We start from the raw sequence: 11,591 nt of genomic DNA on the forward strand, positions 1-11,591 counted from the left end.
TTCCAAATTAGAATATTGTGATATGTTTGATTTTGAATATTGTATTCTTTATTAGAATATTATGGTATGATGGTTTGAATACTATATTCTTCATTAATCTATTGTAATTTGTTACGTTTAATTTGGTTTGGATAATATATCCCACATTATTTGAATATTATGACATGTTTGATTTGAATATTACATTTTTCATTAGAATATTGTGGTGTATATATTAGTTTGAATACTAGTACATTCTAATATTTTTTTTAGTTTAGATACCGTATCCCAAATTAAAATATTTATACGTTATTTTAACTTTTCTTTTGATTACATAGATAGAAGAGAAAAACAAAAAAGATGAAACACTTCATCTGACAAATAAATGATAAAGAGGTAATTCCTTGTACATAATAAATGCTCCATTTTAATATTCTTCTTCCTTCTGCATCCCCATGTCATAGAAAAGAATAGAAAGGGTTGTTTATTTAGAACAAGAGAAATTATTAGGGTTCGAATTTTTTTAATAAAAATGTATAATCCTAATTCTGTGGGATGATGGAGTGTTTTAAGAAATTTATTAAGTTGGAGTGAAAGATAATCTAGTCCTGGGATATGTGTAAAGGTATAAAATAGTATTAAAGATTTAAGAAGTAAATATAATTTTATAAAGTAGGTATAGAATGTAAAATAAATATTTTGAAAGTATAGGGAGTTAATTGATGTTTTTAATAGGTAGAACACTAGATTATCCTTTTTAAATACCAGCCTATTAGAGTGACTCTGGTGGGATTTCTACCCCATTATCAGAAAAACCCACACTCATTAACAGAAGCCCATTGAAGTATCTGGAAAACGCAACTCCGGTTTTCTGGTTCCCGCCGAAGAGCAGAAAGAACGGTGAAAATGGTGGGAAGAAGTTTGTTACCGGGGATTATCTGCAAATCACGGCAGCTCAAACATCTCTTTTCCAATCCCTTCATCTTTCAACCTCTCTTATCCCAACAAAGAACCAGGTATATTAATTTTATCTCTCTTTCCAAATATACATACATAGACACAAATAATTTTGCAAAAATCCCATAGTTTAGTAGTCCTTTTACTGCAAAATGCAAGGTTTTTCTTGGAGGAGTCGCTGTTGGGTCACACATAAGAGCACCCAAATGTGATCTTGGATGCGTATATTTGGGTCGAGGTTTCTGTACGGTTGGCAAAGCTCTGGAATCAGCTGCTGCTGTTGAAGAGAGTTCTGGAGAAGGTAAAATCAAAAGGAAGAAATTGAAGGGCAAAAGAGAGGTCGTAAGGTGGTTAAAGTTCTTCAGGTGGAAGAAGAAGAAAGATTTCCAAAGAATGACTGCAGAAAACAAAATTCTTTACAAATTGAGCAAGGTAAATCTTCTTTACTTTGTGTAGTACAAGTAGGAAGCTTTCTAGAAAAATGTGTAAGATATCAAGACTCATCTACTTCTTGCTGGTTCTCTCCGGGGCTTTAGTTCCAATTTATGCGGCTGTGCTGAGTTTAAGAAAGAAAGTAAAAACTTTTGAAATTTGTCGTCTAAAATAAGCTAATAAATTTGTATAAATCATCTTAATGAAAAAATAAAAAGTTTAAAGTTAAGTTATTTCTGAATAAGAAAATATAATATTCTTTTGGGACAGGTTAAAAGGAAAAATATATCACATAAACTGAAACTGGGAGATTGCTACATATCACTAGTATAAAAAAGTGTTTGAAATATCAATCATAAAGTACTATGGTGGCTTCAAATGTTTGAAATTCTAACCTCATGTGCCCCTTTGACCCTTTTATGCCATCTCTTGATCCTTGTTTACTCTAGGGCAATCTGTGAAAAGAGACTTGTTATCTACCTAAATGTCTGTGCTTATATGTGCTATCCTAGTACTCTTTCCATTCCCAAATTGGTAGTCTCGAGTGTCATATTGTGATATTTTTAAAATTTGAAAGTTATGTATTTATGTAGTTGTATCTAAATTTGCACACTAACTATATTGAAAAATTATTTAATAATTTATTCATGAGATTTAAGAAAAATAGTTCAAGTGTACTAACAAATATGAAACTAATAGGCCCATGTGATCAAGGGTTCTAAAAGGTGCAACATTTCATCATACTAAAATTAAAAGTTTATTTCGTAAAATTTCATATACAATAAATTGTAAGATTTTTTGAAATGGAAACACTTGTTTGAATAGAGCACTATATGAATATATCAAGTACCTAATAAAAGAATATTATGCATGCAACATCATTCAAGACTTAAACTGGACATGAAATCCAAACTTTCAAGTCTTTAATATTAACTAGTTAAGTCCCTATTTGTTCCCAGAGTGCAAATCAAGTACATAACAAGACTTTGGCCTGGACACCCCAAAAATAGCCAAATCAGTTACCAAATTCAAGTTATAAAATAATAACACCATGACCAACCATCATTCAAAATTACATTTGAAAGTGTCATATAAATCGTGTACAAGTCCCAAATCTCAACAAAAATATAGATGCTGCAAATGTGATCTTCATGATAGCTTCTAAAAGTCTGTTTTGAATTGCCATCCTCAATTCTCTTCCAGTACATCACCTATGATAGCAACAAACTATTGCTAAGTATAAAACTTAGTGTACACCTAAGGGTGTGGCCTAGTGGTCAATGAAGTGAGTTGAGAACCATAAGGTCCCAGGTTCAAATCCTAGAGGAGACAAAAAATCACTAGGTGATTTCTTCCCATCTGTTCAAGCGTTGGTGGATAGAGTTACCGGTACCTGTTGTTGGCGGGAAGTAGAAAGTATCCCGTGAGATTAGTCGAGGTACGCGCAAGTTGGCCTAGACACCACAGTTATTAAAAAAAATTATAAAACTTAGTGACACTTAAACTTCGGGTTTGGAGCCACTAAATTTTCCAATTCTCATTTAAAATATAAATAGCTCATAACAAACTTGAATATACAAACTAATTTGACCATACAAATTTAGCTAAACTTTCATGTTAACAAATAAGCTATGTATCAAAAAAAGTAACAAGAAGAAATTCATATAATGTGTTTAAATCATCATTACGTACTTAATAAGAGTACGATGTTTAAAGAGAATCAGATATTAAACCATGAAGTAGTTTTATATTTATAATTTCAATTGTCAAGAAAACTCTCAAAGCTAATTCAAGAAAAAATCTAGCAAATAGTCAAATTCGCCCAACGCATACGTCATGCAATCACATCAAGCATAATCGGATAACAAGAAACAATGAGGCCGCGAATCAAGTAGGGTCAATACCTAATAATCTAAAGAATCAAGTACCATGTTTAAAAAGATGAAATCCAAATCTAAAGTCAAAATGGAGAAAGATTCATATAGTATCAAGAGACATGCCAATATAAGCGACAACGTCACTATCACAAGAAGAACAAAGTCCCAAAAAGAATGCAACAATGCTCAAGCAATCCGTATATGTAGGCAGTTAGATTATCTAACAAAAGTACTTTACATGATACCAACACGATTTTAACGTATACTTAACTTAACTATACAATTGTACTCTCAATGGTAGCCAAATTATGGAAGTGTTTCAAACCATGCTTTCATAATTAAACATAGCAAGTAGGGTACTAAAGTAGCAACAAACTGATACAACAACTCAAAGTAAAGACAAATTTTACCAAGGGTAAAACTATTCAAAATACTCCGACAAAATAAATTAAATGGAAAATTCTAGTTTATGTGCAAACCTTGCAGACTTAGGGTGTGTTTGGTATGAAGGGAAATGTTTTTCATGTAAAATGTTTTTCTAGAAAATGTTTTCCCGGAAAATGAGTCGTTTTATCACTTATTTCCCCTTGTTTGGTTGGTGAGTGAAAAACTTTTTCCGGAAAATATTTTATAGTGTTTGGTTAGAGAGTATAAAATATTTTTAGAAAAATAATTTTTTATGCTACTCTCCTCAACCCACCTTACCCAGAATCCCCATGTTTCCTGAACTCCTCCCCCCTCTCCTGGGCTCTATTTTCTTCAAAAATTTAATTATTCTTTTCAAAATTCACACAAACCCAAAGGAACTAATGTGCTACTTTACTTTTTCACACAAAAACAACATTAAAATTTGAGCTCGATAACTAAAAAGAAAATACTTTATTTTGTTGAAAAAGAAAGTATCTTTTCTACAACATGAACAGAAATTACTCATTTTGTTGAATACTAGAAAATATTTTTTTCTACATCATGAAAAGAAAATAATTAGTTTGTTGAAATGAGAAAATATTTTTTCTCCATCATGAAAAGAAAGTACTTGTTTTGTTAAAATGAAAGAAAATATTTGTTCTACATCAGGAAAAGAAAATATTTAGTTTGTTGAAATGAAAGAAAATACTTTTTCTACATCATGAAAAAAAAAGTACTCGTTTTGTTGAAATGAAAGAAAATATTTTTACTAGTATATTTGTTAAAATAAAAAAAGTACTCTATCTACAACATGAAAACAAAGTACTCTTAATAATAGTTCTATTTAGGGTGGGTGGTGGGCGAGGTTGGGGTGGGTGGGTAGGGGTGTGTTGGTGGGGATGGGGATGGTTTGGGGGTGGGGTGGATGGGGGTGGGGTGGTGGGAGGGTGGGAAATATGGTGGAGAATGTTGAAAAAGAGTTTTGGAAAATGTTTTCCCTTCTTTTGATAGGAAAAATATTTTAGAGTTGATGAGGAAAATGTTTTCCAAAACATTTAAGCCAACCAAACATAGGAAAATTGGAAAACATTTTTCGAAAATTGTTTTCCTTCATCGGAAAATGTTTTCCTTCATACCAAACACACGCTTAGTGTTCCTAAAGCTCAACCAAACATCAAGGAAGTATAGATCCTCTAAGCCAAGAATCAAGTGATTTTGTCGACCTTTTTAAAGAATTCTCCTTAGCTTGTACAAGTATCTCTTGTACCTTAAATACATAATCGAATGCTCACTTAAGGTTTGAAATTTAAAGGTATTTAAGACAAGTCATGATGAGTATCAGAAGGGGGCCTAATTGGTCAGAACTCTTCCTATTTCTTAAAAGAAGAAAATCTGGGCAGCACCTACGCTCTGTATTGCGGCTCATATTTATGCAGGAAACAACAGAGATAGATTTTTTATCTTCATAAAAGTTGTAGGTTAATCTCTTAGCTTTCTATAGAATTTTGAATCACCTCAATCCGAGTTCTAGAAAGAAATTTTGCTCAAATACCAAATGTTATATAGTTCAAGAACGAGATTAAATTCTTAGTTTTTAAGATCTCAAATTCACTAACCAAAATATTAACTATTTCACTAACATATATTGAGCGAGAAGCATACCACAGATAAAAGAAGTCTCTCTCTAACTAAAACCTAATGCTTCAAATTAATCCTTTTACTCATGTTGATTTTTGAAAACAAATTTCAGTTTATCTTTCAAGAGGTAGAGAGTGGATTTTTTGCAATAAAGTTTTGTTTTTAATGAGAACAAGAGCAATATTTGTATGGTTGAGCTCTTTAACGAAGGATATGATAAAGGAAAAAGAAGAAGATGACTTTTGGTAAAGTAGGGCCTGCAACGTTAATGCCCTTTCAAAATACTTTATCACCCACTTGATGCTCAATTTCACGTCTCTTAAGATCAACATAGGATTTTTGCCTATCTGAAGCAAATTCAGTGTTATCAAAGGCGAAAAACGCTAAAAAGCTCTAAGGTCCGTTGGGTCTTTAATCGCGAAGCGCAAATAAAGCGTGAGCTTTAATGAAAAAAGGCGCAACTCGAGAAAAAGTAAAAGTATGTATATGTTGTCTTAGAACAATAATTATAAGCATGAATAACAAATATATGGACAAAGAAATTAAAAAAAAATTACGATAAAGTGAAATATCAATTTTTTAGTATCGCCTTTTCAGGATTACACTCATTGGTAAGGAAAAGTACGCCTTAGAACCTTGATGCGACACTGAAGCGCCCACAAATCGAGTGTAATTGTATATTTGAGTACGTTAAAATCTTATCGGTAGTAAGTGAAGTGCTTGTATAACTCAATAACTCTCCCACATTTACAGATTGGTTGAACAATATTACATTCTTGTTGGGACGTTGTCCTTGTAATAGTGACTTTGTCTTTGTCGCTTATATTTCCATGTCTCTAGAATCTATAGTGATCTCGCCCCATCTTGGCTTTGGATTTGCATTTCATCTTAGCTATGGACTTTCTTCATTTTAAGTAAGAATGAAAATCCATTTTTAATATGGTACTTGATTTTCTTGATTATTGGTTTTGGCCATACTTGATTGGGGTCTCGGTCCTTCGTGTTATTCGATTATGATTAATGTGGTTGCATGACGTATGTGTTGGGCGAATTTGACTATTTGATAAAAAACAAATTCTTGAATTAGCTTTGGGAGCTTTCTTGACACCTGAGATTATGAATGTTAGTATCTTGGACTGTTTTTTTTTTCCTGGACTAGGTTTGATATTTGATTCACTTTAAACATCATACTCTCATTAAGTACTTGATGACGATTTGATAAACTCATTTTATGAATTTCTTTCATGCACTCTTTTTTAGACCTAGTTTGCTGTTAACATGAAAGGTTAGCTAAATTTGTATATCTAAGTTTCATATGATCTATTTGTATTTTAGATGAGAATTAGAGAATTTAATGGCTTCAAACCCAAAGTTTATGTGCCACTAAACTTTATACTTAGTGATGATTCGTTGATATCGTACTTGATATACCATAAGAGAATCTAGGGTGGCCATAGAAGTCTTGAAGCTATCATGAAGAACATATTTGCATAAGCATCTATATTATTGTAGAGATTTGGGACTTGTAGTCTTGTACATGATCCATATGACATATTTACATTTGTAGTTTTGAATGATTGTTGGTCACGATGCTATTATATTATAATTTGATTTGGTAAACGGTTTGTCTATTTTGAGGGGTATGCAATTGCAAGTCTTATTATGTATTAAGTTTACTTCTTGATTTTCACTTTAGAATGGGGACTTATCTTGTTAGTGTTTGAGACTTGAAAGTTTGAATTTCATGCCTAGTTTAAGTCTTGAATAATGTTGTATGCAAAATATTCTTCTACGAGGTAGTTGATATCTTCGTATATGGTGATTTATTCAAATAGGTGTTGCCATCTTAAATTAAATCTTACACTTTATTTTATAGGGGATTTTATGAAATAAACTTTTGATTTTATTATGGTGAAATGATGCTTTTTGAACCCTTGCTCACATGGGCCTATTTACGCTAGTAAATTGTAATAACAATTTGCTAAACTAGTTTCAAAGAATATTTTGTTAGTGAATTCTTTTTTCAAATCTCATGAAGAAACTCTTCAATAGTTTTTTTTTTAAATTTAGTTATTTAGTCTATTTTACAAAAATTATTTAAAGAAATACTTAACTTTCAATGTATTAGATTAGTTTTGTTAAATGACAATCTTCCACAGGGAGTTGCTACAAGTTTAGTCAGTTGTTTCCATGTCTGCTAGTTGAATTATATGAGGACTTTTAGTATAACATTTTTATTCTTGAGGTTGAATTATATGAGGACTTTTAGTATTAACATTTTTATAGCGGTGGTGCTGGGGCAATCTTGAGTGCACCTCAGCTATTTCATCGAGCACTTGATACCACCACCGAAGACTTTCAGTATTAATCTAGTTTATGTTTAATGAATGTTCGAGTTATGTCGTGCTCTAATCCACATAGGGAAGTCTTAGGCGGACTAGGACGATGACCCCGTTTATGGTCTTAGTCATGAAATTATACCACCTCGCATGTTATCTTTGAAACCTATATCACCCTACAATTATAATTAAATCCTCCCTATTGTTGAGATAAGTTGAGGGTATAACCTGACATTGCTCCAAAAGGTTGCTGGTTTACAGTATAAATTTATTATTTAATAGGGAAACTTCATTGTTACATCTAATTGAGCAGTCAAACGCACTGGAAAATGCTATAACATAAGCAGAAACTTGGGCAATAGGCAGTGTCTTGTGTGAACTATGAGCTACATGGTCAATTTGCCTATGTAAACTGTTTTCATCTTGTCCCTTGTCCCTACAATAATTTCGTAAGCCATTCTTATGTGATCCATGTCAAGCTTATTTAATAAGATCAATCAATTACTTTAAACCAGGGGAAGGGGAATGAAACAACACGTATAAAAATGTAAAAGTTCTTTGAATGGTGGACGCTGTGGTTTAGGCTGAGAATAATCACGCTTGACAAATTAATTTCTATTAAAATCAATGTTTGGAAAAAAGAAGAAGAAAAGAATGGCGCCTACGAGTGTGGCCTAGTGATAAATGAAGTGGGAGAACTACGCTGTCTCAGGTTCAAATCTCAGCAGAGGCAATGGCACTAGGTGATTTCTTTTTTTGAGTAAGGTAACACTAGGTGAATAAAAAGTGTGTTTTCTTCCGATCTATCCAAGCCTTGGTAGGTAGAGCTACCCATGTTGGTGGGAGGTGCAGGTGCCCAGTGGAATTAGTCGGGTGCGTGCAAGCGGTCCAAATACCACCGCCATAAAAAAATGTCTCTGATATCAAGAGGAGTTTCGTGGCCAATTAAGGTCCGCTTTTATTGATAATTATTGGATGGGATAGGTTTCATCGACACCAGGCAAGATGCCATTATTACATTGATTGGAAAATGTATGGCATGGTTTCGGTCCAACTAAAAATATCAGCTTTTGCAAGGGTATAACTGTATTTGTTATGACTCCGAGTTTCTTCTCTTTCGCGGATATGGTAAAGATTTAACCACTATATGACTCATTACATGTTGGTTTTTCGTGATACAATATAACTGTCATGATGATGTGGAGGTGATGGACCTTGCTCTTTGTTATATATGTACCCTTAATTACAATTGAAGTCCTTACCAGGTTGCCAATTCTAATCTTCTTAGGCACGGAAGAAAGAGGAAAGGCTTCTTGAAGCTCTTAAGAAAGTTGAGCCCAAGGAAAAGTCAGAAGCTACCCATGACCCGGAAATACTGACTCCAGAAGAACACTTTTACTTTCTGAAAATGGGAGAGAAGTGCAAGAATTATGTGCCAGTTGGAAGACGTGGGATATACCAAGGTGTGATCCTTAACATGCACCTGCACTGGAAGAAGCACCAAACTCTAAAAGTGGTGGTCAAAACATTCTCTCGGGAGGAGGTTAAGGAAATTGCTGCAGAGCTTGCAAGATTAAGTGGTGGAATTGTTCTTGATATGCAGGATGACAACACCATTATAATGTACAGGGGGAAGAATTACTCCCAACCTCCAACAGAAATAATGTCTCCAAGAAGTACTCTTTCTAGGAAAAAGGTTCTACATAGGCATCTATTATTTTTTTATTATGCAATTTTGCAGTGTTTGCCTCTGCTGGATTTTCTGAACATTAACTGTTTATGTATCGGCCTCTAACCCCTCCTTTCTGTTTTTCTTGTTATTACTCCTTGTCTACAGGCCTTGGATAAATCTAAATATCGAGATGGCCTGAGAGCTGTCAGGAGATACATTCCGCGGCTTGAGCAGGATCTTGAGCTGCTTCGACTGCAGGCTGAAAATAAAAGTGGTACTCCTGAAGAAAAACACTTGCTTGGCTCTGAGAATTCTAACCCTGAACACCGTTCAGTCCTTCAAACTGAGGCATCAAACAAGCTCAAACAGTTGATGAATGAAAATGATGAAAAAGGCGAAGAAGGTGAGTCCACAACATATTCAGATATCATTTCAGATTCGGAAGATCTTTCAGATATTTTTGAAATGGACTCTGATGAAGAGGATGAGGACAAAACTGAGGAAACTCTTTATTTGGATGAGTTTGAAAAATTTCATGTACACAGCAACGGAGAAGAACAGGATTTTGAGGAGCATTTGCGTCAGATATCTTCCAACTCGAGGAAAGAGAAATCTCTGTGTAAAGATGCGGACACACCATATCTTGATGAAGTTGATAGGATGATTCTGCAAGCCACATCACTTTTGAAGAAAAAGAAGAGATGAATGCCTGTATATGCGTAAGCAATCACCTTTACTTGGTATTCTCAGGCTACAAATTAACTATTGAGCAGAGCCTCTAACCAAGGAATCCCTCTTCCCCAATGGGTTTTGTACTGTAACAGGGTTCATTGACCAGTATTAAGTTAACAGTTCTTCTGACGGGTGAGACGAAGCAACTTTAGTAAGGTTCATCTCCGCGGTTTGTTTGCATCCGTCCAAGTTCTTTTTAAAATACTGAAGTAGAAAGATGGTGTACAATCTGATTACATATTGGTCTTAAACAAGAATACAGAGATTGGCTGTGGAGAGGAGCAGGCTGTGAAGTTCTTGTGGTGAATAAGGATTACAAAGATTGGCACTCATTTGACTTGACACAGAAGCCAGGGTGGAGCTGAAAGGCCTTGAATAACAGAGCGCCTGCTGTTTGTATAATCAGTTAATTGGTTGGTGTAATTTCATTGTGGTTAGATTTTTGTCTTGTTTAGGAGGGGATTTGTATGGGAATAAGACTACTACTTATTTTCAAAGGTTGATTACCTCCTCTCCAAGCTTGAGTAGAGATTCACATGTTTCAGCTGGAAATGCTTTTCAATGGTATTGCGAGAAGCAGTACCAAGCCTGTTTCTGTCTTTACTGCCAACACCAAAAATAGTTAGATGTTGTTCAAAGCCTTGTATCTCGTCATTTACAGTATACTGTACATTTTTCAGTCTCAATTGACTGAAAGTGAGGTCACTGTAAAAACAGGGTTCATGACTTTGGTTTCTATTAATGTATATCCAATCATGGTCTGCATTCCATGTCTTTGGTGAAAAATAGAGAAATGACATAATGATTGTCAATGCACCTCGCACGTGTGTTCTCAAAACTTCTATAATAAATAATAATCTTTCTCCTCTTTCCTCTCTCAATATATGCACGTTCAAAAGAAAGCAAAGCAATGGTCTCCAACGAAAACCAAAAAAAAAGATTTTTTCAAGCGATTGTGTGATAACTTTTTCTCTTCTCAATCATTCAAGATATTATGTGAATTAATATATTACTGAATCTAATGTGTTAAACTTAAATTAAAGTAAAAAGAAAAAGTTTTCTAGTTTGATAAGGTAACTCTTCGCTTTAAAATCTAAAATGGATTCGATACAATTCAACAGAATCTAAGAAATGATCAAAATAGAAATGATTTTAGAATTTGATTCTATAAAAATTAAAGTTTCATTTTTGAATGAAGTTAGACGATTTTCCAATTTTTTCATGTTTGGTTGACTTAAATATTTTTAAAAATATTTTCCAAAACTCTTTTCTAACCTTCCCCCATCCCCACCAACTCACCCTCACACCCCACCCCCACCAACCCCCACCAACTCACCCCCACCTAAATAGAAATATTATTAACAATACTTTCTTTTCATGTTATAGATAGAGTATTTTTTATTTATTTCAACAAATGAGTATTTTTTTCACGATATTTTTTTTAACAAAAAAAGTACTTTCTTTTCATGATGTAGAAAATATATTTTCTTTCATTTCAACAAAATGATGTAGCAAAAAGTATTCTTTTATTTCAACAAAATAAGTAATTTTTTTTCA

General features: G+C 33.6%; 1 protein-coding gene across 2 annotated transcripts; it reads left to right on the plus strand.

Annotated features, from left to right (window-relative positions):
- Window positions 1-759: 759 nt before the first annotated feature.
- Window positions 760-10,820, plus strand: LOC107775408 (putative CRM domain-containing protein At3g25440, chloroplastic). 2 transcript variants are annotated; one of them, XM_075239851.1, is made up of 5 exons: window positions 760-995; window positions 1,074-1,368; window positions 8,919-9,326; window positions 9,468-10,021; window positions 10,127-10,820. In XM_075239851.1, the coding sequence occupies exons 1-4, from the start codon at window positions 886-888 to the stop codon at window positions 10,005-10,007; spliced, it is 1,353 nt and encodes a 450-aa protein (XP_075095952.1). In that variant the 5' UTR covers window positions 760-885; the 3' UTR covers window positions 10,008-10,021; window positions 10,127-10,820. The 2 variants fall into 2 exon arrangements, with proteins under 2 accessions (XP_075095952.1, XP_075095951.1); XM_075239850.1 differs by having other exon boundaries at window positions 9,468-10,820.
- Window positions 10,821-11,591: the final 771 nt, after the last annotated feature.

Source organism: Nicotiana tabacum, chromosome 19, assembly GCF_000715075.1.
Source record: "Nicotiana tabacum cultivar K326 chromosome 19, ASM71507v2, whole genome shotgun sequence".
In the NCBI taxonomy this organism is placed as follows: domain Eukaryota; kingdom Viridiplantae; phylum Streptophyta; class Magnoliopsida; order Solanales; family Solanaceae; genus Nicotiana; species Nicotiana tabacum.

Bases quoted from the DNA above. Each gene is read 5' to 3' on its own strand.
- LOC107775408 (XM_075239850.1), top strand. From the start codon at position 886: ATGGTGGGAAGAAGTTTGTTACCGGGGATTATCTGCAAATCACGGCAG. The intron at 996-1,073 runs GTATATTAATTT...ATAGTTTAGTAG, and splicing joins TTATCCCAACAAAGAACCAG to TCCTTTTACTGCAAAATGCA. The intron at 1,369-8,918 runs GTAAATCTTCTT...TAATCTTCTTAG, and splicing joins TTCTTTACAAATTGAGCAAG to GCACGGAAGAAAGAGGAAAG.